We start from the raw sequence: 27836 nt of genomic DNA, 5'->3' as shown, positions 1-27836 counted from the left end.
GTGGCGCCGCCCGCCAAATCGGACCCAGAGTGGCGCCGCCCGCCAAATCGGACCCAGAGTGGCGCCGCCCGCCAAATCGGACCCAGTGTGGCGCCGCCCGTCAAATCGGACCCAGTGTGGCGCCGCCCGCCAAATCGGACCCAGAGTGGCGCCGCCCGCCAAATCGGACCCAGAGTGGCGCCGCCCGCCAAATCGGACCCAGAGTGGCGCCGCCCGCCAAATCGGACCCAGTGTGGCGCCGCCCGCCAAATCGGACCCAGAGTGGCGCCGCCCGCCAAATCGGACCCAGAGTGGCGCCGCCCGCCAAATCGGACCCAGAGTGGCGCCACCCGCCAAATCGGACCCAGAGTGGCGCCGCCCGCCAAATCGGACCCAGAGTGGCGCCGGCCGCCAAATCGGACCCAGAGTGGCGCCGGCCGCCAAATCGGACCCAGAATGGCGCCGGCCGCCAAATCGGACCCAGAGTGGCGCCGGCCGCCAAATCGGACCCAGAGTGGCGCCGGCCCCCAAATCGGACCCAGAGTGGCGCCGGCCGCCAAATCGGACCCAGAGTGACCCCGCCCACCAAACCTGACCCAGATTGACCCAACCCACCAAATCAGACCCAGAGTGACTCCGCCTACCAAATCGGACCGCCTGAGGGGCACCCAAGTGTGAAAGTCTTGCAGGGGCAGCCCTGGCACCATTCCAAAGCACTATCTGTAGTTCCTTCAGGAAATACCCATCTAGTTATTATTTATTATTAGTGTGCCATTTAATCCATGGCACTTTACACGTGAAAAGGGGAATACATAATAAAAAACAAGTACAATAATCTTGAACAAAAAAAAATCACCTAATGGTACAGTAGGAAAGAGGTTCCTGCCCATGAGGGCTCACAGCCTACAAGGGATGGATGAGGATACAGTAGGTGAGTGTAGAGCTGGTCGTGCAGTGGTATGGTGCAACAAGGGTTACTGCAGATTGTAGGCCTGTCGGAAGAGGTAGGTCTTCAGGTTAATTCAGTCAAGAGTCTGATATGTTGGAGTAGAGAGTTCCAGAGTAGGGGGATGATGCACAGTAAAAATCTTGTATGCAATTGTGAGAAGAGAAGATAAGAGATGAGTAGAGAAGATCTTGTGAGGATCTGTGGTTGCATGCAGGTAAGTACCGTGTGACTAGGTCACAGATGTATGGAGGAGACAGGCTGTGGATTGTTTTGTATGCCACTGTTAAGCTGTGTGCCCACGTTGTGTTTTTCTATGCGTTTCCGTCGCGTTTTTGCCACAGCAGTAACGCTTACAAAGCGCATTCCCATGCAATCCTATGGGATTCCGCAGTTGCTGTGCCCATGCTGCGGATCTTCCCGCTGCAGAATCGCATGGCGGTAAAATCTGCAGCATGTTCATTATTTCTGCGGAATTCCACCGCCATAGGATTGCATTGAAACGCTCACTTTACACATGTGGCTATCTCCACCATGCGTAAAGTGAACGCTTCATGTGCGGATGGTACCCGGGTTTGGAGGGTATATCGCATGCGGAATTGGCATGCGAATTCCCGCTAAACACTAGCGTTTTGCAAACGTAATTAGCTTGCAGGATGCTAGCATTTTCCAAGCGATCTGTAGCATCGCCTGGAAAACTGATTGACAGGTTGGTCACACTTGCCAAACATAGTGTTTGACAAGTGTGACCAACTTTTTACTATTGATGCTGCCTATGCAGCATTAATAGTAAAAAGATCTAATGTTAAAAATAATTTAAAAATGGTTATTCTCACCTTCCGACGTCCCCCGATCTCCTCCTCAGCGGTGCACTCGGTCACATGACCGTGACGTCATCCCAGGTCCTTCGCACAAAGCATCCCCGGGAATGGAAGCCGCCACGTGCACCACTGAGAGGCGGGAGGACTCCGGGGGCCATCAGAAGGTGAGTATATCCCTATTTTTTTATTTTAATCCTTTTTTAACAATTATATGGTTCCCAGGGCCTGGAGGAGAGTCTCCTCCACCCTGGGTACCATCCCCACATGATCCGCTTACTTCCCCCATGGTGGGCATAGCCCCATGCCGGAAGTAAGCAGATCAATGCATTCCTATGTGTGCAGAATCCCCGCGATTCCGCAAATTAATGAACATGCTGCGTTTTTTTCCGGAATGCGGAACGCAGCATGTGCATACAAAATGCGGATTGCATTCTGTTAATAGGATGCTTAATGTGAGCGTTTTTTTTCGCGGTTTTATCACGTTTTTATAGCAAAAAACGCGAAAAAATCAGGAACGTGTGCACACAGCCATAGGGTTTTGAACTTCAGTCACTGGGTAATGGGGAGCCAAGTGAAGGCATTGACAGAGAGGAGAGGCCAGAGAATAGATGGAGGGGCAGGTGGATTAGGCAGCAGAGTATAGATTTAGTGCTAGAATGTTAGAAGGGAAACCTCAGAGCAGGAGGTTGTAGTAATTAAGGCAGGAAATGAAGATAGCAAGCACTAGTGTTTTTGCAGGTTCATGGTTGAGGAATGTGTGGATCCGGGAATTTTTTTTTTTGAGTTGGAGTCAGTAGGAGGTGCAGAGGGCTTGGATATGTTTTTTGAAGGAGAGATCAGAGTCAAGGATTACCCCGAGATAGCGAGCTTGCGGGAATGGGAAGACTGAGCAGTCACTGACTTTGATGGATAGATCTGTTTGGGGTTTGGGTAAGATGGGAAAGATATAGAAGGAAAAGCAAGGTAGAAGTACTATATAAATGTAAACTTTTAATTTAATTATTAAAATATATGGAGCCCTTTAATCCAATGAGACAAACAATAAATCACAAAAACCACACAAAAAAACACAACATGTAAGGTCAAATAGAGAATATCACTAAACAGTAGTGATGGATGAATAGAAATTCCTACATAGGGGTAAGGGTATAAATGCACAAAATAATGTTACGGCTGCTGCTCAGCCAGCCCAAGAAGATCAATTTGCATGGATTCAGTACGGACAGCTGCTTCAAAAAGCTGGTGAACAGGTGGTTTCTGGAAGGATGAAGTCAAATGTGACTGTTTCCTCACACGCATCACCTGTTGCATGCACTGTTCTAGGAACCCACGACACTGTTTCGGATCCCTATCGTAATGTGGCAGATTAGACAGGATGAGTTCACCTTCAGGAGCGTAATTTGCAGGCTGAATACACGTCTGAAGGTACTGCAACTTGGGTTAGAGCAGCTAATGTCAGGACTTCCAATCGGGCATCCACTGCCTGTAGATAGAACAAATTTTTTTCCTGTTGCTCTTGCTGGTGAAATACCGTAACTGTAGATATAACTCTTGAGTGCGAAGGACCATGGGGATCAGCGGGGTCCATGGCTTGAGCAAACTGTCACACACGCATGTGGTGCACGTGGTCCGTGGACCCACTGTACCACGGGGAAAGTCTTACCTACGAAGGGCTTAGCTAAAAGGCTATCTAGAGTTCGCTAGAGCTCCTGCTGGTGGAGTTAGACTTGAGCTACAGGTTGCCACAGGTACAACTCCTAGGTAGTCCCCAATACTGCAGCTGCTGTCCCCAGGGGTCAGGATAGCAGTCAGGGAATGGGCTCAGAGTAACTGGCGGAACAGGAAACAGACTCTGTTCAGACTTCACAGATTCTGAATCTTCAGGCAGAAGGAATTCTACATGGAGTCACAGACAGTGCTAGATAGGTATACTGGAAAAGGCTTCAAGAGTACGGTATCAGGTTCAGATACCGCCAGTTCAGCTTCAGAGTTCAAATTCCGACCTGTGCGGCTACTGGGTTAGTTACAACCAGTGCGACTTCACGGTTCAGGTACAGCCGATGCGGTCTCAGGGTTCAAGTACCCCCCGGTAGGGCTTCAGGGTTCAGGTACCGCCTGTGCTGTTTCAGGTTTTGGCCCTGTCCACACAAGCACCAGGGGTTCAAGTTCAGGCCCTGGCCACACAGGACCAGAGGTATAGATTCATCCCCTGGCCACACAAGAACCAGGGGTTCATATTCAGGTACTCACTATACAGGATACTAGGACGGGGGACTTGGTATCATACAGTAGCACACACTAAATGAAGGTAACTACAGGGGTTGCTCAAGTACCTCCCTAGTGGGGGGGGTGTCTTTTATACTAAATGCCTCCCATCCATCAGCTGGGGCAATTTTCACAGTGCGCGCTCTGCTCCTTTAAGAACAGGGGAACACGCAAGCACGCAAGGTGCAACCTGTAGTAAAATGCAGGAGATTGGGAGCTCACCCTGCAGTCAGGGTGATGAGTATGTCACCGTCCTTGCTTCGAGTGGGCGGGGGAACAATGCAGGAGAGCGTCTGCAATGGTGAAAGCAGCACAGGAACTTTTTAAACCAAAGACATGGAATATTCTGCAATGGCTGAGTCAATTTACAGATCTAAACCCCATTAAGCATGTACATGCCTGAGACAAAACTTGAGACAGAAAGACCCACAAACAAGCAACAAATGAAGACCGCTGCAGTAAATGCCTGGCAAAGCATCACAAAGGAGGAAACCCAGCGTTTTATGATATCCACAGCGTCCGGACTTCAGGCATTGCCTGCAAACGATTCTCCAAATAGTATTAAAAATGAACATTTTGATTCTGGTAATATTAATTGGTCAAATTACTTTTTAGCCCCTGAATTGACTCTGTAGAATACTGGTTGCAATTCCTAAATGCTTCACGAAATATTTTTCTGCAACCCCTTTAATTAAACCTGAAAGTCTACACCTTAAAGGTATCTCGGTTCTTTAATTTTAATGCAGAGCTCAAATCACAAAGGTCTGGTCACTGTTGAAATATGTCTGGACGTAACTGTAACATGCAGGATTTATGCATTTTTAATATGTATAATTTTATAATTGTAATATGATTTACTATCTATGGAATATTTAAAACTAATAACAATAAGGTTATAAAAAAACATTTTAAATTTAGTCACTGTTTTGCAGATCTATTAAACTAAAGTCATCTTCTGGCATAAAGAAGAAATACCCCATTCTAAAGCCGAATTATGAAGCGAAGCATAGCCAGGGTCTATTTGTGGTGGGAACTGCCAGCCATGGTATTGACTTTCGCAAATCTGCTGGCGGATTCATTCATGGATTCCGATATACAGGTGAGAAATCCTGCAATCTCTTTCTTAATAAAGGGATTCCCCAAAAATGTAATAAAATGGCCTTAGTCTTTTATGTCAAATGGCAGCTTGTCCTTGTCATGTGTCAGAATGGGTTGGAGAAACAGTTTTCTAGACCTGTGTCTCAAGTGACAGAGGAGTTATATCATGAGGATACTGTGGAGACACGAGGATCAGTGGGTGCTCTCGTCTGTTAGCCTGGCTGTCTTTAGCAAGACCACATGGACCAGGGCTCATCCCTCTGAATGCCCTTTCTCCTTCCCCCTGGGTAGAATACTACTCAGACAACACAGGGTGAGGTTAACACAATGGAATGTTACTTTATTGGATCACCAACAGTCAATAATATATAGTACACAAAAAACAGTTGAGGCTTCGGCTAGAAATGCTGCAGAGGCCTAAGGATGGTGGGAAACTGGCACTTCTGAACCCTTGGGTTTATTATTTAGCTGCGCAGGGTCAACATATGAGGGGTTAGAGGGAAGTAGACGGTATGGGTTCAACACAAAGGATTCTGATTCATATTTTGGGCAGGGATCCATTGGTTCAGGTTTTGGAAGCAGATAGTTTTAGGAAGTTTGGGTTGGCTTACCCCACTCTGATAATGATCCATAGGGTGTGGGTGGCAATTAAGAGGATTAGGGGTGTGGAACACTTGACTAATTTCTCCCCGATATGGCAGAATGATAATTTACCAGAGTTTGTTAAAATGGGGGGCTTTAAAATTTGGAAGAGATTGGGAATATATTACATTGGCCAGATATGGGATGGGCAAGGTCTGTTATCTTTTGAGAAATTACAGGAGACCTATGGGTTACCGGAGGTCTGTAGGTTTCAGTATGGTTTCATCACGCTCACATGGCGCAGAGTCAAATGGTTGAAATGTCGGTCCAGACGGATATCCTTGTGAATTATATATGTGTAAAAGGGGGACAAGAGGAGTTGTGTCCAATATTTACAGGGACCTACTGTTTACCTTCTTTCAAAGTTACCCGATCAAACCAAAAGAGAAAATGGGAAGTAGAGGTGGGAAGGATAGAGGAGGATAAATGGGAGGAAATATTGGAATATATACCCAAACTGTCGCTAAGCGAGCCTGCCAGACTTTCACAAATATATGTACTCCATAGAGCATATAGGACGCCAGACAGATTGTACAAAGCTAGTTTGAGACAGACTTCGGAATGTCCTAGGTGTCGGGCTGAAGTGGCCGGGATTCTACATATGCTATAGCAATGTCCAAAACTGAATACATTTTGGTTGGAAGTGGGTGCAGCAATTGGAAGGGTATATAACTGTAGAATTGAGAGGGATCCTGAGGTGTGTATTTTTGGATAAGTGGAGGAGATCCGAGTACTTACCGTAATTGTCATAAGCTGGCAATAGCCAGGTTATTATATTGTGAGAAAACTGATCGCTAGATATTGGATAAATGAAGAACCACCGACGGTGCGGCAATTTTATAGACAGTCTGACATTATTGTAGGAATAGAAAAATGGATTTATGCCAAAAGGAAAAAAGGCAATACTTTTGAAATACTGTGGAAACCCTGGGTGGAGAGATGATGAAACCAGAAAGTCTGTGTTGTATTAATGTATATTGCTGTTAAAATGCGGTTTGTGGAGGGGCGTGGTTTGCCAGGGGAAGGGAGCAGACGTGTCTTACACGAGCTCCTACTAATTCCCCTTAATAAGCTACTATAATCATACTAAAAGTGGATTTTTGGACTCCTGCAACACTTACAATATGCCAGGAGCCAACCAAACAAAAAAGGGAGTCATTCCCAGCAAGACTGCCACAATTTGGAGCCAGAGAGGGGCTAAAGAACATGGAGTTCTGTCCCACAGGAAGACTCAGGCTGGGTATGTAGGGACAATGAAGTCCCCTCCCCTTATCCAGTGCAAGCCTAAGACCCAGGGCTCATCACCACAAAAAATACCCCTGACCAGCGGGCCATCCGCCGCCACCCTGCATTTGCCCCGCAACGCAAGTGAAAGTGGCCGTCACGGAGCGGTGACACTGCAGGACAGGAGCGCTCTGAAAATCAAGATGGTGCGGCGCTCCGGGGTCCGGAGTGAAGCAACAGCCAGCTGACAAGCCGCGGCCGCAAGCTGATGCGGCGACACAGAAGAGTGACGCCGCACAGCTGCAGAAGATAGACCCCGGACCTCACCGCACCCAAATCAGGCAGAGACGGGCGGACCCACAGCAGGACGGAGAACAGGATGCGGCGGCTGTGGAGAGAGCCGGGACCGGAAGTAAGATGGCGCCCGCTCCTCTGCAGCTGAGGATCAGCGCTCCGGATTTCATTCCAAGGAGGAAGGTGGCTATAGGAGCACCACAACAAACTACAGCGGCGGGGGAACAGGACACCAGACTGGAGATAAAAGACCGGCCCAGAGGGAGACAAGCAGACAACAATGAGGGGGCCAGCTGTGGAATCAGAACGGAGGTAACAGGTGTCAGAGAATGCGGTGACATGCTGGCTGCCGGCTGGGACATGGAGCAGGGAGGGGGAGATGTCTCAGCAGGGGGGAGATGGGAGGAGGATAGGAGCACGTCCCCCCCAATAACGTATGGACTGAGCATTAACCCCATAAAAGCTCCCACATACGGGAACATTATTAAAGCAGGAGACACCAACCAGCCTCAACTCCGCTACTGCATACAGCTGCCCCATACAATTCAAGAGAGGTGTGCCACCCCTAAATCCCCCAATAGGAGCTTGAAAATCGCAGGAAACATTCAGGGGGACATTACCTACAGGGACACACCAGACATGAGTCATTACAAGGATTGTGACCGATCCTCTGTCTCTTCAGTCACAGGAGACATACAGGGGGACAAGATCTACAGGGATATGAGCCATTACAATGATTCTTCTGGAGAGGAAAATGACAATTATAATTATATAGAGAAACAGTCTGAAACCCTTAACAATGATCAAATAAGCAGAGACTCATCTGCTAAAGAATCATCACCAGAACCCTGTAGTGAATCCGACCAGTCCTCTGACACCCCAGTGGGTGATTTAATCAAACAGTTCAATTTACAACAAACTACGTTGGCAGAGAATCTCAATCTGTTATTTGAAAGAGGACTCAGAGAAATGTACACAGAATTAACCCCCCATTTCACTTCTTATATGAATTCATCCTATAAAAACAGCACCATCTCAAGAGTCCAAAAAGAACAGGAGGTTATAAACTGTGACTCAGATAACTCCTCTGACTTATCAGAGGGGTTAAAAAATTTCCATTCTGAAGAACTTATAAAAATGACAGACTACTCCGATAGTGAGGACAGTGACTTTCACAATTCCATAGATTCTAACGCAACCTCCACCCAGAGTTCCCTTACAGGGTGCCCTATGGAGTCTGAGACTCGTGTGCATACAAAACAAAGCCAAAAGAACCAGGACGAGAGACCCGTGATCCATTCTCCGACCACTTCAATAGATAGCATCCCAGCTTCTGACGACCATCCTTCTGAAAGCTTTATGATAGACATATGCAGAGCTCTTTTAACATCAACAAATATCCTGAAGAGGGGTTACAATCATATTGGCTATGAACCAAAAATTCCCGTTTCTCCACAACCAAACACGGAAAGAGCCTCCGAATCATTTATTAAACAGCTCTTCAAAGATTTTGCTCATTTCATTGTTGGTGACTCTAACTTATGCCCTATCAGGGACAGCGGTACTCTGCCTCAAGAACAAAGGAGGATGGAGCCCCTGGTCCAAAACTACCGTACCTCGCTTCCTGCCCAGACTGACATTCCTCACACATTCTTGGACTCTCTGGAGGGGATACAGAAAGACATCACCTTCTTCAGAGATTATCTGGCCAACTATGAGGACCTCAGAAGAAAAGACAATATCAAAATAAGGGGCATACCTGAATCGATTCAACCTACACAACTAAAAGAGTATATTTCTAAAATGATCTCCCATCTGTTACCCAAAAGAGAAGGGGAAAATTTAATTGAGAAAGTCTTCAGAATCCAAAGGCCTCCATCTCTTCCTCCACATCTTGCCTGTGACGTCATTGTGTCCTTCTTCCCCACAGGAGTAAAAAACGACCTTCTGGGGTTGACAAGAAACTTAAAGGTTCTCCCGGCCCCATACAGCAACTTATCCTTTTTTAAGGACCTGTCAAAAATAACGCTACAAAGACGCAAATCTTTTCTCCAAATCACCCGGAGTCTCACACAAGCTGGAATCCGCTACCTGTGGACAAAGTCTTCCAACTTATATGTCAAACTTGCTTCAAAGGCGTTCACCCTCTCATGCCCGGAGGAGGGAATGACTCTCCTTAAAAGAGTGGGGCTATCGTTTTCTTCAACTCCACCAGATGCCGCCCCTCTGGCCATACCAGAAGCATACCCTACTTGAAATAAATATACTTTCCACTTGAATGTCTTACTAATTTTGAACCGGACATTGCCCTCCAAAAGGTTTCCAGGTCATTTTAGTTGACTTTGGGCCGGGCAGGTTTTCATGTTTTACTGAGTGCTACAGATTTTAGTTTTATACTCCAGTTTGAATAATTATTTTTATGAGAGCAGCGTCGTTGAACTCAATAATTCCACAAACACGAGCTTATGTATTCATATAAAAAATCTATTTAATGCTAGTTTTCAGGTTTTATGAAGCTACAACACACAATCTTACAATTTAGCTACTTAGTTTAAGCTTTTCAACAATACTTTAAGCTACATTATAAGCTAATGTACGCATGTAGAAACTTTGCTTTAGGTTTTATGAAGCTACAACACATAATCTTATATCTCAGTTACACTGTTTAAGCTTTCTCAATAATAATTTAATCTATATTATAAGCTAATGTACACGTAGGAACTCTTTCAGGATGTATCGTAAAATATGACTTCTATACATTTGTAAACCTGCCATTTTCCCCCTATTTTCATAGGGGTCTACTTTCCTAATTTCATATCCCCTCCCTGCCCTTCCTCCCCCTCCTGGTTTATCCTATCCAGTTAAAAATTGTTAAAACTCTAATAAAAATATTGGAACAAAAAAAATGTGGTTTGTGTACATTAATAGGTGGGCGGGGAGGGAGATATTTTGTAATAAATTGACTTTGTCTGATGTTTTGTTAATTATTAAAAATTTATCTGATTAAAAACAAAATGATTATCAGGCTGCTGCATATGCAGATACCTAGGAACCAGCCATCTACTAATGCTGAGACCCCTTGAGAAAGGCTCATCACGCCGAAACGCGCGTTGGGGTGGGTACTAGCTGTGGACCGTGGTGTAGCTCGTGCCGGAGCAGGTAATTATATTCTTATTCTTAAATAGCGGCCATTGTTGTTGTACTATTAGATATATTAGCGTACTTGTTCCTGTGATGGCCCATTCAGGAGTCCTTTTTGGATCCCATACTTGAATTATTTCTATTCACATGGTCCACATGCTGGTTCCCCTGGCCGTTTTCTGGTGCACATTGTGACTTGAGTGTTTTCTACTTCCCTCCCTGGCCTTTTTAATATCATGTTGTATTTCTATCTAATAAAGTATTCATATTATTTTTCTATTATTAACCTTGTTGGGTGTTTTTTCGCAGGTTTTCTATGGTAGTATATTTCCAGTTAGCGAGTATCCCATAGATATGTTCATCATGGCCCTTTTTATATAATTGGATTTCATGTAATCTACGTATAATTGCTATAAGGGCATGTTTCTCATGAAGTTGTTGTTTTCATAATGCTGAGATTGGAGGGTGAGATTGGGTGAGGAGTGATGGAGCACTCTCCACATGATTTCACCAGACTCAAAACTATGATCACTCATATGCACCAAATGTTGTAATATTTAGGTGCATTTTTGAATTGTGGGAGAGCGAACCTATTCTCATACTATGTTGCCCTTACCTAGTCTAATTACTGATCCACAGTTCATTGGGGTAAATATTGTAGTATATATACTGTATATTGTATTATGTTCATGTAGACAGATAAACTGTTTAATATGTTTTGTTCTTTAGCTCGATCTGTACATCGTATGATGGAGAACCGCTACCACAATATTCCCTGGCCATCAACTAATTATTCAATCTTCCAACTCTTAAATGTATTACTGAGGCGAATAAATGAAGCATCAGGCCTTTACCAGATGTTTGAAGTCCTGGTTGATGTAATTCTTCTTGGAGAGTAAGTTCTTGCTATATTCACACATTTATATATCTACTATATAATTGTCTAAGGGTCACTTCCGTCTTTCTGACTGTCTGACTGTCCTGTGTGTCACGGATATTCATTGGTCGCGGCCTCTTTCTGTCATGGAATCCAAGTCGCTGATTGGTCGTGGCAAAACGCCCACGACCATTGCCACGACCAATCAGCGACGCGCACAGTCCGGAAGAAAATGGTCGCTCCTTACTCCCCGCACTCACTGCCCGGCGCCCGCATACACCCCTCCGGTCACCGCTCACACAGGGTTAATGCCGGCGGTAACACACCGCGTTATGCCGCGGATAACGCACTCCGTTACCGCTGCTATTAACCCTGTGTGACCAAGTGTTTTACTATTGACGCAGCCTATGCAGCGTCAATAGTTAAAACATCTAATGTTAAAAATAATAAAAATAAAAAATGGTTATATACTCACCTACGCCACCTTTCCCGCTCCTCGCGATGCAAGCGGCACGTTCCGGTGGCAAGGATGGTCTGGCAGAAGGACCTGCCATGACGTCATGGTCATGTGACCGCGACGTCATTACAAGTCCTGCGTGCCTGCGCGGAAAGGACCTGCCGTGACGTCACGGTCATGTGACCGCTACACGGTCATGTGACCGTGACGTCATCACAGGTCCTGCGCGACAAGGACCTGCCCTGACGTCACGGTCATGTGACCGCGACGTCATCACACCCTGGGACCGGAAGCTGCCGCCTACACCACACACAGGCGACAGAGCTACAACGCGCCTGCAGAAGGTGAGTATATGTTTATTTTTTATTTTTTTAACCTGTGTCATACGTGGCTGGGCAATATACTACGTAGCAGGGCAATATACTACATGGGCTGTGCAATATACTACGTGGCTCTGTGCTGTATACTATGTCACTGGGCAATATACTACGTGGCTGGGCAATATACTACGTGGCTCTGTGCTGTATACTACGTCACTGGGCAATATACTATGTGGCTCTGTGCTGTATATTACGTCACTGGGCAATATACAATGTAACTGGGCAATATACTACATAACTGGGCAATATACTACGTGGCTGGGCAATATACTACGTGGACATACATAGTCTAGAATACCCGATGCGTTAGAATCGGGCCACCATCTAGTTTTCAAATATTTTTTTTTTTACAGTTGATGTATAAGGACTTTAGCTGGCATAGACATTCAAAAGTTTGGTCAACTGTTAACTCCACCAGCTCACCATAACCATAGTTGACCTGCTGTTAATTTGCTAAAAGGGGTTTCCCATTTTTAAATAAAAACAAGTTCCACAACTGGATGTTTAACCTTTTTTGGGAACATGTCACCAGAAAACAACTGCAGATATATGGGGTTAATCTTCAGGTTACAAGCGTTACTAACCTGCCTGGCACCTGCACTTAGTTGAACGCTGCTGAGATAAAATGAACTTTATCCTCCCCTCTGCATTCGGTTTCAGTCACGACTCACGGGGCGCTGGCGCAAGTTCAGTGACCGCTCTGAGAGTACATAGTGGCGGCTGTAACCGCGCCCCGGCCCTGACTGACACTGGCTCTGCATTGGGGGCGACTGTCAGTCAGGGCCGGGGGTACGGTTACAGCCGCTGCTCTGTATTTTCAGAGCAGTTACTGAATCGGCACCGTCCCCTCTGACTGAAACTGAATGCTGCTGGGGAGAAAAAAGTTAAAATTCTCCTGCAGCCATTGGCTACGTCCTGGCGCTGGGCAAGTTAGTAACACTATTAACCTGCAGAGTAACAGCAGGTGGTAGGTTCCCTTTAAGAACCGAGCTATTTTGTAAGTTAAAGGGTACTCTGGGGAGATAAATTTTGTATTGTCATTGCCTTCTTAATCTATAAAAATGAGCTGCCCAGTGCTCTTATATTATCTTTAGAACACTTGTAATTCATTGTGACAGCAGCGGCTCCTCACTGCTCCCCCCTCCCGTCTGGGACAGTATATCACACAGCAGTGTGTAGCTCCCCCTTATGAGTAAGACCTGTTTCACACTTCTGTCTTTTAGCTCCCGTCGAAATCCGTCGATTTTTGAAAACACAGGATCCGGCAAATTTTTCTCTCTCTCTCATTCAAATTCAGGCAGCACCTCATTCGACGCATCCGTCAAAACACTGGATGTGTTACACATGTTTTTCACTATTTTGTGCACATCCGTCGATATGTCACATCAACGCATTATGACGGCCGCCTGCAGATGAAGTGTGAAAGAAGCCTAACAACCTCTCTGGCTTTTAGTAGCAGCAGCCAGATAGTCTTAAGATATTTCTTGGCCCAGTCTTGACGTTTTATCTTATGTTTCTTGTTCAAAGGTGATCGTTTTTCAGCCTTCCTTACCTTGGCCATGTCCCTGAGTATTGCACACCTTGTTACTCCAGTAACGTTGCAGCTCTGAAATATGGCAAAACTGGTGGCAAATGGCATCTTGGCAGCTTCACACATGATTTTCCTCAATTCATGGGCAGTTATTTTGCGCCTTTTTTCCCAAACACGCTTATTGTGACCCTGTTGGCTATTTGCCACGAAACGCTTGATTGTTCGGTGATCACGCTTCAAAAGTTTGGCAATTTCAACACTACTGCAAGACATCTCACAATTTTGGACTTTTCAGAGCCCGTCAAATCTCTCTTCTGACCCATTTTGCCAAAGGAAAGGAAGGTGCCTAATAATTAAGCACACCTTATATAGGATTTTGATGTCATTAGACAACAGCCCTCCTCATTAGAGATGCACATCACCTGATTTACTTAATTAGTAGTTGGCTCTCAAGCCTGAACAGCTTAAAGTAGGACAACATGTATAAAAAGTATCGTGTGATCAAAATAAAACTTGCCTAATAATTCTGCACACGGTGCAGCTGTTTCCCTGCAGAGAACAGGGGACGTGGCCATGCCCCATCTTCTTGGGCTGACTCTTATAGCAGGGAGCATCACAGTTCTGTATGACGCAGTATGCCAAACGAGCAGTTCCTGTCACACTGAATTACGAGTGTTCTAAAGATAATAGAACTGCACTGGGAAGCTCATTTTTATAGTTTATCAGGGCAGAAACAGTACAAAAAAATGTTTATTTCCCTGGGCTACACCTTTAACCCCTTTACCCCCAAGGGTGGTTTGCACGTTAATGACCGGGCCAATTTTTACAATTCTGACCACTGTCCCTTTATGAGATTATAACTCTGGAACGCTTCAACGGATCTTGGCGATTCTGACACTGTTTTCTCGTGACATATTGTACTTCATGATAGTGGTAAAATTTCTTCAATATAACTTGAGTTTATTTGTGAAAAAATCGGAAATTTGGGGAAAATTTTGAAAATTTCGCAATTTTCCAACTTTGAATTTTTATGCTCTTAAATCACAGAGATATGTCACACAAAATACTTAATAGGTAACATTTCCCACATGCCTACTTTACATCAGCACAATTTAGGAACCAACATTTTTTTTTGGTTAGGGAGTTATAAGGGTTAAAAGTTGACCAGCAATTTCTCATTTTTACAACACCATTTTTTTTTAGGGACCACATCTCATTTGAAGTCATTTTGAGGGGTCTATATGATAGAAAATACCCAAGTGTAACACCATTCTAAAAACTGCACCCCTCAAGGTGCTCAAAACCACATTCAAGAAATTTATTAACCCTTCAGGTGTTTCACAGGAATTTTTGGAATGTTTAAATAAAAATTAGCATTTAAATTTTTTTACACAAAATTTATTTCAGCTCCAATTTGTTTTATTTTACCAAGGGTAACAGGAGAAAATGGACCCCAAAAGTTGTTGAACAATTTGTGCTGAGTACGCTGATACCCCACATGTGGGGGTAAACCACTGTTCGGGCGCACCGCAGAGCTCGGAAGGGAAGGAGCGCCATTTGACTTTTCAATGCAAAATTGACTGGAATTGAGATGGAACACCATGTTGCGTTTGGAGAGCCCCTGATGTGCCTAAACATTGAAACCCCCCACAAGTGACACCATTTTGGAAAATAGACCCCCTAAGGAACTTATCTAGATGTGTGGTGAGCACTTTGACCCACCAAGTGCTTCACAGAAGTTTATAATGCAGAGCCGTAAAAATAAAAAATCATATTTTTTCACAATAATTATTTTTTGCCCCCAATTTTTTATTTTCCCAAGGGTAAGAGAAGAAATCGGACCCCAAAAGTTGTTGTGCAATTTGTCCTGAGTACGCCGATACCCCATATGTGGGGGTAAACGACTGTTTGGCCGCATGGCAGAGCTCGGAAGAGAAGGAGCGCCATTTGACTTTTCAATGCAAAATTGACTGGAATTAAGATGGGACGCCATGTCGCGTTTGGAGAGCCCCTGATGTGCCTTATCATTAAACACAAGTGACACCATTTTGGAAAGTAGACCCCCTAAGGAACTTATCTAGATGTGTTTTGAGAGCTTTGATCCCCCAAGTGTTTCACTACAGTTTATAACGCAGAGCCATGAAAATAAAAAATATTTTTTTTTCCACAAAAAAATTTTTTTAGCCCCCAGTTTTGTATTTTCCCAAGGGTAACAAGAGAAATTGGACCCCAAAAGTTGTTGTCCAATTTGTCGTGAGTATGCTGATACCCCATATGTGGGGGGGAACCACTGTTTGGGCGCATGGCAGAGCTCGGAAGGGAAGGAGTGCCATTTGGAATGCAGACTTAGATGGATTGGTCTGCAGGCGTCACGTTGCATTTGCAGAGCCCCTGATGTACCCAAACAGTAGAAACCCCCAAAAGTGACCCCATATTGGAAACTAGACCTCCCAAGGAACTTATCTAGATGTGTTGTGAGAACTTTGAACCCCCAAGTGTTTCACTACAGTTTACAACGCAGAGCCGTGAAAATAAAAAATCTTTTTTTCCCACGAAAATGATTTTTAGCCCCCCAAATTTATATTTTCCTAAGGGTAACAAGAGAACTTGGACCCCAAAAGTTGTTGTCCAATTTGTCCCGAGTACGCTGATGCCCCATATGTTGGGGTAAACCCCTGTTTGGGCGCACGGAAAAGCTCGGAAGGGAAGGAGCACTGTTTTACTTTTTCAATACAGAATTGGCTGGTATTGAGATCGGACGCCATGTCGCGTTTGGAGAGCCCCTGATGTGCCTAAACAGTGGAAACTCCCCAATTCTAACTGAAACCCTAATCCAAACACACCCCTAACCCTAATCCCAACGGTAACCCTAACCACACCCCTAACCCTGACACACCCCTAACTCTAATCCCAACCCTAATCCCAACCGTAAATGTAATCCAAACCCTAACTTTAGCCCCAACCCTAACCCTAACTTTAGGTCCAACCCTAGCCCCAACCCTAACCCTAACCTTAACCCTAACCCTAGCCCTACCCTAGCCCTAACCCTAATGGGAAAATGGAAATAAATACATTTTTTTAATTTTATTATTTTTGCCTAACTAAGGGGGTGATGAAGGGGGGTTTGATTTACTTTTATAGCATTTTTTATAGCGGATTTTTATGATTGGCAGCCGTCACACACTAAAAGACGCTTTTTATAGCGAAAAAATTTTTGTGTCTCCAAATTTTGAGACCTATAATTTTTCCATATTTTGGTTCACAGAGTCATGTGAGGTCTTGTTTTTTGCGGGACGAGTTGACGTTTTTATTGGTAACATTTTCGGACACGTGACAGTTTTTGATAGCTTTTTATTCTGATTTGTGAGGCAGAATGACAAAAAAACAGCTATTCATGAATTTCTTTTGGGGGAGGCGTTTATACCGTTCCATGTTTGGTAAAATTGATAAAGCAGTTTTATTCTTCGGGTCAGTACGATTACAGCGATACCTCATTTATATCATTTTTTAATGTTTTGGCGCTTTTATACGATAAAAACTATTTTATAGAATAAATAATTATTTTGGCATCGCTTTATTCTGAGGACTATAACTTTTTTATTTTTTCTTTGATGACGCTGTACCATGGTTATTTATATCCGTCTTTTTGATCGCGTGTTATTCCCCTTTTTGTTCGGCGGTATGATAATAAAGCGTTTTTTGCCTCGCTTTTTTTTTTTTTTCCCTACGGTGTTCACTGAAGGGGTTAACTAGTGATATAGTTTTATAGGTGGGGTCGTTATGGACGCGGCGATACTAAATGTGTACTTGTATTGTTTGTTTTTTTTATTTAGATAAAGAAATGTATTTATGGGAATAATATATTTTTTTTTTATTTATTTAGGATTTTTTTTTTTTTTGTGGAAATTTTTTTTTTTACTTTGTCCCAGGGGGGACATCACAGATCGCTGATCTGACAGTTTGCACAGCACTCTGTCAGATCACCGATCTGACTTACAGCACTGCAGGCTTACCAAGCGCCTGCTCTGAGCAGGCACTTGGTAAGCCACCTCCCTCCCTGCAGGACCCGGATGCCGCGGCCATCTTGGATCCGGGCACCTGCAGCGAGGAGGAGGTAAGAGACCCTCGCAGCAACGTGATCACATCGCGTTGCTCCGGGGGTCTCAGGGAAGCCCGCAGGGAGCCCCCTCCCTGCGCGATGCTTCCCTATACCGCCGGCACACCGTGATCATGTTTGATCGCGGTTTGCCGGGGGTTAATGTGCCGGGGTCAGTCCGTGACCGCTCCTGGCACATAGTGCCGGATGTCAGCTGCGATAGTCAGCTGACACCCGGCCGCGATCGGCCGTGTTCCCCCCGTGAGCGCCGCTGATCGCGCTGGACGTACTATCCCGTCGGTGGTCATGCGGGCCCACCCCACCTCGACGGAATAGTACGTCCAATGTCAGAAAGGGGTTAATTACTGAACCTTATTTTCCAAGTGTGACCAGGTCAACATAGTCCAGTGATTCTGAGACTGTGTTTTTTGTGACATGTTGTACTTCGTGTTAGTGGTAAATATTTGTCTATATGATTTGCATTTATTTATGAAAATAGCAAAAATTTGACAAAATATGGCATTTTTTCAAACTCTTAATTTTTTTGCTCTTAAATCAGATAGTTATATCACACAATATAGTTACTGTATATACTCGAGTATAAGCCGACCCAAGTATAAGCCGACCCCCCTAATTTTGCCACAAAAAAACTGGGAAAACTTAATGACTCGAGTATAAGCCTAGGGTGGAAATTATAGCAGCTACTGGTAAATGTCAAAAATAAAAATAGATACCAATAAAAGTAAAATTAATTGAGACATCAGTAGTTTAAGTGTTTTTAAATATCCATATTGAATCAGGAGCCCCATATAATGCTCCATCCAGTTCATATTGGGCCCCATAAGATGCTCCATACAAAATACGCTCCATATAATGCTCCATATTAAAATATGCCCCATATAATGCTGCACAAAGGTTAATAATGGCCCCATAAGATGCTCCACATATTATGGCCCAATAAGATGCTTCGCACATTATGCCCCATAAGATGCTCCACACATTATACCCCATGAGATACTCCACACATTATGCCCCATAAGATGCTCCACACTTTATGCCCCATAAGATGCTCCACACTTTATGCCCCATAAGATGCTCCATACATTATGTCCCATAAGATGTTCCACGCATTATGGCCCCATAAGATGCTCCACACATTATGCCCCATAAGATGCTCCATACATTATGGCCCCATAAGATGCTCCACACATTATGGCCCCATAAGATGCTCCATACATTGAGGCCCCATTAGATGCTCCAAACATTGTGGCCCCATACGATGCTCCACACATTATGGCCCCATGAGATGCTCCACACATTTGCCCCATTTGCTGTTGCTGCGATTAAAATAAAAAAAATCACATACTCCCCTCTCGTCGCTCAGGCCCCCGGCTCCAGCGATAGTCACCTTCCTCGTTCCGCTCTGTCTTCCATCCTCTGCACTGACTGTTCAGGCAGAGGGCGGCGCGCAGACTAATCGTGTCATCGCGCCCTCTGACCTGAACAGTCACAGCCAGAGGATGGAAGACAGAGCAGCGCGCAGCGGTGGAACGAGGAAGGTGACTATCGCGCAATTCTCACCTCCCCCGATATACTCACCTGCTCAAGGCGCGGTCCCTGGCAGCGTCTCACTGTCAGATGGTCTCCGGGAGCCGGGGGCATCTTCCTGTGTTCAGCGGTCACGTACCGCTCATTACAGTAATGAATATGCGTGCATATAAATTACTTTAATGAGCGGTACCACGTGACCGCTGAACACAGGAAGAGCTGCCCGGAGACCATGGGACATGCAGGAACATCGCCAGGAGCAGGTAAGTATGTCACCACGCCGCTCCCCCTCACCCGCCGACCCCCCCGCCGACACGGACTCGAGTATAACCCGAGACGGTCACTTTCAGCCCAAAAAAGTGGGCTGAAAATCTTGGCTTATACTCGAGTATATACGGTAATAAATAACATTTTCCAAATGTGTTCTTCACATTACCATCATTATTTAAATGTATTTTTAGGAAGTTAGAAGGGTTAAAAGTTTATCAGTAATTTTCCATTTTTCCAACAAAATTTACTTTGAGGGGCCTATGTGACAGAAAATACCCAAAAGTGACACAATTTTAAAAACTGCACCCCTAAAAGTGCTCAAACCCACATTCAAGAAATTTATTAACCCTTTAGGTACATCACAGGTATTAAAACAATGTGAATGGAAAAAATGGAATTTTGACTTTTTTCCACAAATGTGTTGCTTTAGCTCGTAAGTCATATTGCACGACTCGTTAGAGGGTTGATTGTGACTTGTAGGATCGCTACTTCCAACAGGTGGCGCTATAGAGTTAAGTCCTCTTTTTCTCAGAAGAGGCAATTTGCATATTGCTTTAGCTCCAAATTTTTCATTTTCACAAGAGTAACAGGAGAAAATGGATAATAAAATTTGTGATACCCCATATGTGGCGGACGCCATGTCTCGTTTCCAGAGCCCCTGATGTGCCTAAACATTGGCAATTCCCCTCTAGTGACCCCATTTTGGAAACTACGTCCCTTAAGGAATTTATCTTGAAGTATGGTGATCATCTTGAACCCACATGAGCTTTGCAGAATCTTAAAACATTGCAGTGGGAAATTTAAAAATGGCATTTCTTCTCCAGAAATGTTGTTTCAGCCCCAAATTTTTAATTTTCACAAAGCTAAGAGGAGAAAATGGACCATATACCATATATACTCGAGTATAAGCCGACCCGAGTATAAGCCGAGACCCCCAATTTTGCCACAAAAAAACAGGGAAAACTTAATGACTCGAGTATAAACCTAGGGTGGAAAATGCAGCAGCTACTGGTAAATTTCAAAAATAAAAATAGATACCAATAAAAGTAAAATTAATTGATACATCACTAGGTTAAGTGTTTTTGAATATCCATATTGAATCAGGAGCCCCATATAATGCTCCATACAGTTCATGATGGCCCCATAAGATGCTCCATACAAAATATGCCCCATATAATGCTCCATACAGTTTATGATGGGCCCCATAAGATGCTTCATATTAAAATATGCCCCATGTAATGCTGCACAAATGATGATTATGGCCACATAAGATGCTCCATAAAGACATTTGCCCCATATAATGCTCCACAAATGTGATTATGGCCCCATAAGATGCTCCATAGACAGATTTGCCCCATATAATGCTCCACAAATGCTGATTATGGCCCCATAAGATGCTCCATACAGATATTTGCCCCATATAATGCTGCACGTAGTTACATAGTTACATAGTTATTAAGGTTGAAGGAAGACTTTAAGTCCATCTAGTTCAATCCATAGCCTAACCTAACATGCCCTAACATGTTGATCAAGAGGAAGGCAAAAAAAAACCATGTGGCAAAGAGTAAGCTCCACCTTGGGGAAAAAAATTCCTTCCCGACTCCACATACGGCAATCAGACTAGTTCCCTGGATCAACGCCCTATCAAGGAATCTAGTGTATATACCCTGTAACATTATAACTTTTCCAGAAAGGTGTCCAGTCCCCTCTTAAATTTAAGTAATGAATCACTCGTTACAACATCATTCGGCAGAGAGTTCCTTAGTCTCACTGCTCTTACAGTAAAGAATCCGCGTCTGTTATTATGCTTAAACCTTCTTTCCTCCAGACGTAGAGGATGCCCCCTTGTCTCTGTCACCCGTCTATGATTAATAAGATCATCAGAAAGGTCTTTGAACTGTCCCCTCATATATTTATACATTAAAATAAGATCACCCCTTAGTCTTCGTTTTTCCAAACTAAATAGCCCCAAGTGTAATAACCTATCTTGGTATTGCAGACCCCCAGTCCTCTAATAACCTTGGTCGCTCTTCTCTGCACCCGCTCCAGTTCAGCTATGTCTTTCTTATACACAGGAGACCAGAACTGTGCACAGTATTTTAAGTGTGGTCGAACTAGTGACTTGTATAGAGGTAAAATTATGTTCTCCTCATGAGCATCTATGCCTCTTTTAATGCATCCCATTATTTTATTTGCCTTTGTAGCAGCTGCCTGACACTGGCCACTGAATATGAGTTTGTCATCCACCCATACACCCAGGTCTTTTTCATTGACGTTTTTGCCCAGAGTTTTAGAATTAAGCACATAGTTATACATCTTATTACTTCTACCCAAGTGCATGACCTTACATTTATCCCCATTAAAGCTCATTTGCCATTTATCAGCCCAAGCTTCTAGTGTACATAAATCATCCTGTAATATAAAATTGTCCTCCCCTGTATTGATTACCCTGCAGAGTTTAGTGTCATCTGCAAATATTGAAATTCTACTCTGAATGCCCCCTACAAGGTCATTAATAAATGTTAAAAAGAAGAGGGCCCAATACTGACCCGTCGTACCCCACTGCTAACCGCGACCCAGTCCGAGTGTGCTCCATTAATAACCACCCTTTGTTTCCTATCCCTGAGCCAGCTCTCAATCCACTTACACGTATTTTCCCGTATCCCCATCATTTTATGTAACAACCTTTTGTGTGGCACCGTATTAAAAGCTTTTGAAAAGTCCATATACACTGCATCTACTGGGTTCCCTTGGTCCAGTCCGGAACTTACCTCTTTATAGAAGCTGATCAAATTAGTCTGACATGAACGGTCCCTAGTGAACCCATGCTGATACTGGGTCATGAGGTTATTCCTCTTCAGATACTCCAGTATAGCATCCCTTAGAAAGCCCTCCAGGATTTTACCCACAGTAGAGGTTAAGCTTACTGGCCTATAATTACCAATTTCAGTTTTTGTCCCGTTTTTGAATATTGGCACCACATTTGCTATACGGCAGTCCTGTGGTACAGACCCTGTTATTATGGAGTCTTTAAAGATTAAAAATAATGGTCTATCAATGACTGTACTTAATTCCTGCAGTACTCGAGCGTGTATCTCATCCGGGCCCGGAGATTTGTCAATTGTAGTGATTTTTAGACGCCGCCGTACTTCCTGCTGGTTTAAGCAGGTGACATTTAATTGGGAATTTTTATCACTAGTCATTTTGTTTGCCATGGGATTTTCTTTTGTAAATACTGATGAAAAAAAGTCATTTAGCATATTGGCTTTTTCCTCATCCTCATCCACCATTTCACCCAGACTATTTTTAAGGGGACCAACACTATCATTTCTTAGTTACTTACTATTTATGTAGTTAAAGAATATTTTGGGATTATTTTTACTCTCTCTGGCAATGAGTCTCTCTGTCTCAATCTTTGCTGCCGTGATTTGCTTTTTACAGAATTTATTTAATTTTTTGTATTTATTTAACCCCTTCACCACCAAGGGTGGTTTGCACGTTAATGACCGGGCCAATTTTTACAATTCTGACCACTGTCCCTTTATGAGGTTATAACTCTGGAACGCTTCAACGGATCTTGGCGATTCTGACATTGTTTTCTCGTGACATATTGTACTTCATGATAGTGGTAAAATTTCTTCGATATAACTTGCGTTTATTTGTGAAAAAAACGAATATTTGGCGAAAATTTTGAAAATTTCGCAATTTTCCAACTTTGAATTTTTATGCCCTTAAATCACAGACATATGTCACGCAAAATACTTAATAAGTAACATTTCCCACATGTCTACTTTACATCAGCACAATTTTGGAACCAAATTTTTTTTTTGTGACGGAGTTATAAGGGTTAAAAGTTGACCAGCAATTTCTCATTTTTACAACACCATTTTTTTTTAGGGACCACATCTCATTTGAAGTCATTTTGAGGGGTCTATATGATAGAAAATACCCAAGTGTGACACCATTCTAAAAACTGCACCCCTCAAGGTACTCAAAACCACTTTCAAGAAGTTTATTAACCCTTCAGGTGTTTCACAGGAATTTTTGGAATGTTTAAATAAAAATGAACATTTAACTTTTTTTTCACACAAAATTTATTTCAGATCCAATTTGTTTTATTTTACCAAGGAAAACAGGAGAAAATAGACCCCAAAATTTGTTGTACAATTTGTCCTGAGTACGCTGATACCCCATATGTGGGGGTAATCCACTGTTTGGGCGCATGGCAGAGCTCGGAAGGAAAGGAGCGCCATTTGACTTTTCAATGCAAAATTGACTGGAATTGAGATGGGACGCCAAGTTGCATTTGGAGAGCCCCTGATGTGCCTAAACATTGAAACCCCCCACAAGTGACACCATTTTGGAAAGAAGACCCCCTAAGGAACTTATCTAGATGTGTGGTGAGCACTTTGACCCAACAAGTGCTTCACAGAAGTTTATAATGCAGAGCGGTAAAAATAAAAAATCATATTTTTTCACAAAAATGATCTTTTCGCCCCCAATTTTTTATTTTCCGAAGGGTAAGAGAAGAAATTGGACCTCAAAAATTGTTGTGCAATTTGTCATGAGTACACTGATACCCCATATGTGGGGGTAAACCACTGTTTGGGCGCATAGCAGAGCTCGGAAGGGAAGGAGCGCTATTTTACTTTTCAATGCAAAATTGACTGGAATTAAGATGGGATGCCATGTTGCGTTTGCAGAGCCCCTGATGTGCCTAAACATTGAAACCCCCCACAAGTGACACCATTTTGGAAAGTAGACCCCCTAAGGAACTTATCTAGATGTGTGGTGAGCACTTTGACCCAACAAGTGCTTCACAGAAGTTTATAATGCAGAGCCGTAAAAATAAAAATTCTTTTTTTTTTCACAAAAATGATATTTAGCCCCCAGTTTTGTATTTTCACAAGGGTATCATGATAAATTGGACCTCAAAAGTTGTTGTCCAATTTGTCCTGAGTATGCTGATACCCCATATGTGGGGGGGAACCACTGTTTGGGCGCATGACAGAGCTCGGAAGGGAAGGAGCGCCATTTGGAATGCAGACTTAAATGGATTGGTCTGCAGGCATCACGTTGCATTTGCAGAGCCCCTGATGTACCCAAACAGTACAAACCCCCCACAAGTGACCCCATATCGGAAACTAGACCCCCCAAGGAACTTATCTAGATGTGTTGTGAGAACTTTGAACTCCCAAGTGTTTCACTACAGTTTACAACGCAGAGCCGTGAAAATAAAAAAACTTTTTTTTCCCACAAAACTTATTTTTTGGCCCCCAGTTTTGTATTTTTCCAAGGGTAGCAGGAGAAATTGGACCCCAAAAGTTGTTGTACAATTTGTCCTGAGTACGCTGATACCCCATATGTGGGGGTAAACCACTGTTTGGGCGCATGGGAGAGCTCGGAAAGGAAGTAGCACCGTTTGACTTTTCAATGCAAAATTGACAGGAATTGAGATGGGACGCCATGTTGCGTTTGGAGAGCCACTGATGTGCCTAAACTTTTAAACCCCCCACAAGTGACACCATTTTGGAAAGTAGACCCCCTAAGGAACTTATCTAGATGTGTTTTGAGCGCTTTGACCCACCAAGGGCTTCACAGAAGTTAATAATGCAGAGCCGTAAAAATAAAACAAAAATTTTTTCCCACAAAAATTATTTTTTAGCCCCCAGTTTTGTATTTTCCCGAGGGTAACAGGAGAAATTGGACCCCAAATGTTGTTGTCCAATTTGTCCTGAGTGCGCTGATACCCCATATGTGGGGGGGAAACCACCGTTTGGATGCATGGGAGGGCTCGGAAGGGAAGGAGCGCCATTTGGAATGCAGACTTAGATGGAATGGTCTGCAGGCGTCACATTGCGTTTGCAGAGCCCCTAATGTACCTAAACAGTAGAAGCCCCACACAAGTGACCCCATTTTGGAAACTAGACCCCCCAAGGAACTTATCTAGATGTGTTGTAAGAACTTTGAACCCCCAAGTGTTTCACTACAGTTTATAACGCAGAGCCGTGAAAATAAAAAATCTTTGTTTTTCCCACAAAAATTATTTTTTAGCCCCCAGTTTTGTATTTTCCCAGGGGTAACAGGAGAAATTGGACCCCAAAGGTTGTTGTCCTATTTGTCCTGAGTACGCTGATACCCCATATGTTGGGGTAAACCCCTGTTTGGGCACACGGGAGAGCTCGGAAGGGAAGGAGCACTGTTTTACTTTTTCAACGCAGAATTGGCTGGAATTGAGATCGGACGCCATGTCGCGTTTGGAGAGCCCCTGATGTGCCGAAACAGTGGAACCCCCCAATTATAACTGAAACCCTAATCCAAACACACCCCTAACCCTAATCCCAACAGTAACCCTAACCACACCTCTAACCCTGACACACCCCTAACCCTAATCCCAACCCTATTCCCAACCGTAAATGTAATCCTAACCCTAACTTTAGCCCCAACCCTAACTGTAGCCTTAACCCTAGCCCCAACCCTAGCCCTAATGGGAAAATGGAAATAAATACTTTTTTTTTATTTTTCCCTAACTAAGGGGGTGATGAAGGGGTGTTTGATTTACTTTTATAGCGGGTTTTTTAGCGGATTTTTATGATTGGCAGCCGTCACACACTGAAAGACGCTTTTTATTGCAAAAAATATTTTTTGCGTTACCACATTTTGAGAGCTATAAATTTTCCATATTTTGGTCCACAGTCATGTGAGGTCTTGTTTTTTGCGGGACGAGTTGACGTTTTTATTGGTAACATTTTTGGGCACGTCACATTTTTTGATCGCTTTTTATTCCGATTTTTGTGAGGCAGAATGACCAAAAACCAGCTATTCATGAATTTCTTTTGGGGGAGGCGTTTATACCGTTCCGTGTTTGGTAAAATTGATAAAGCAGTTTTATTCTTCGGGTCAGTACGATTACAGCGATACCTCATTTCTATCATTTTTTTATGTTTTGGCGCTTTTATACGATAAAAACTATTTTATTGAAAAAATAATTATTTTTGCATCGCTTTATTCTCAGGACTATAACTTTTTTATTTTTTTGCTGATCATGCTGTATGGCGGCTCGTTATTTGCGGGACAAGATGACGCTTTCAGCGGTACCATGGTTATTTATATCTGTCTTTTTGATCGCGTGTTATTCCACTTTTTGTTCGACGGTATGATAATAAAGCGTTGTTTTTTGCCTCGTTTTTTTTTTTTTTTCTTACGGTGTTTACTGAAGGGGTTAACTAGTGAGCCAGTTTTATAGGTCGGGTCGTTACGGACGCGGCGATACTAAATATGTGTACTTTTATTGTTTTTTTTTATATATTTAGATAAAGAAATGTATTTATGGGAATAATATTTTTTTTTTTTTCATTATTTTGGAATATTTTTTTTTATTTTTTTTTACACATTTGGAAATTTTTTTATTTACTTTTTTACTTTGCCCCAGGGGGGGACAATACAGATCGGTGATCTGTCAGTTTGCATAGCACTCTGACAGATCACCGATCTGCGAGAAGTGCAGGCTGCTTCACAGTGCCTGCTCTGAGCAGGCACTCGGTAAGCCACCTCCCTCCCTGCAGGACCCGGATCCGCGGCCATCTTGGATCCGGGTCTGGAGCAGGCAGGGAGGGAGGTAAGACCCTCGCAGCAACGCGATCACATCGCGTTGCTCCGGGGGTCTCAGGGAAGCCCGCAGGGAGCCCCCTCCCTGCGGGATGCTTCCCTGCACCGCCGGCACATCGCGATCATGTTTGATCGCGGTGTGCCGGGGGTTAATGTGCCGGGGGCGGTCCGTGACCGCTCCTGGCACATAGTGCCGGATGTCAGCTGCGATATGCAGCTGACACCCGGCCGCGATCGGCCGCGCTCCCCCCGTGAGCGCGGCCGATCGCATATGACGTACTATCCCGTCGGCGGTCATACGGGCCCACCCCACCTCGACGGGATAGTACGTCAAATGTCGGGAAGGGGTTAATGCCTCCTCACTACCTACTTCCTTTAATTCTCTAAATGCTTTCTTTTTGTCACTTATTGCACCCCTTACAGCTCTATTTAGCCATATTGGTTTCCTCCTATTTCTAGTATGTTTATTCCCATACGGTATATACTGTGCACAGGTCCTATCCAGGATGATAATAAACGTCTCCCATTTTCTTTGTGTATATTTATGTCTCAGGATATCGTGCCAGTTAATTGCACCAAGATCCTCTCTCATCTGTTGGAAATTTGACGTCCTGAAGTTTAGTGTCCTTGTCACCCCTCTACTACACATCTTATTAAAG

At 43.8% G+C, this 27836-nt stretch overlaps 1 protein-coding gene across 6 annotated transcripts in view; it reads left to right on the top strand.

Annotated features, from left to right (window-relative positions):
* The window catches only part of FOXRED2 (FAD dependent oxidoreductase domain containing 2), a 548573-nt gene that overhangs the window by 201107 nt on the left and 319630 nt on the right, over window positions 1–27836 (top strand). For all 6 annotated transcript variants that reach the window (XM_077277999.1, XM_077278000.1, XM_077277998.1 and 3 more), the window contains exons 5-6: window positions 4944–5110; window positions 11140–11305. In XM_077277999.1, coding sequence (XP_077134114.1) covers window positions 4944–5110; window positions 11140–11305 — 333 coding nt within the window. The remainder of the gene's footprint in view (window positions 1–4943; window positions 5111–11139; window positions 11306–27836) is intronic.

The sequence above is a fragment of the Ranitomeya variabilis genome, chromosome 8 (assembly GCF_051348905.1).
Source record: "Ranitomeya variabilis isolate aRanVar5 chromosome 8, aRanVar5.hap1, whole genome shotgun sequence".
Lineage (NCBI taxonomy): Eukaryota > Metazoa > Chordata > Amphibia > Anura > Dendrobatidae > Ranitomeya > Ranitomeya variabilis.
Note: the sequence above shows the minus strand (reverse complement) of the source record. Positions and strands in the feature narration are given on the sequence as shown.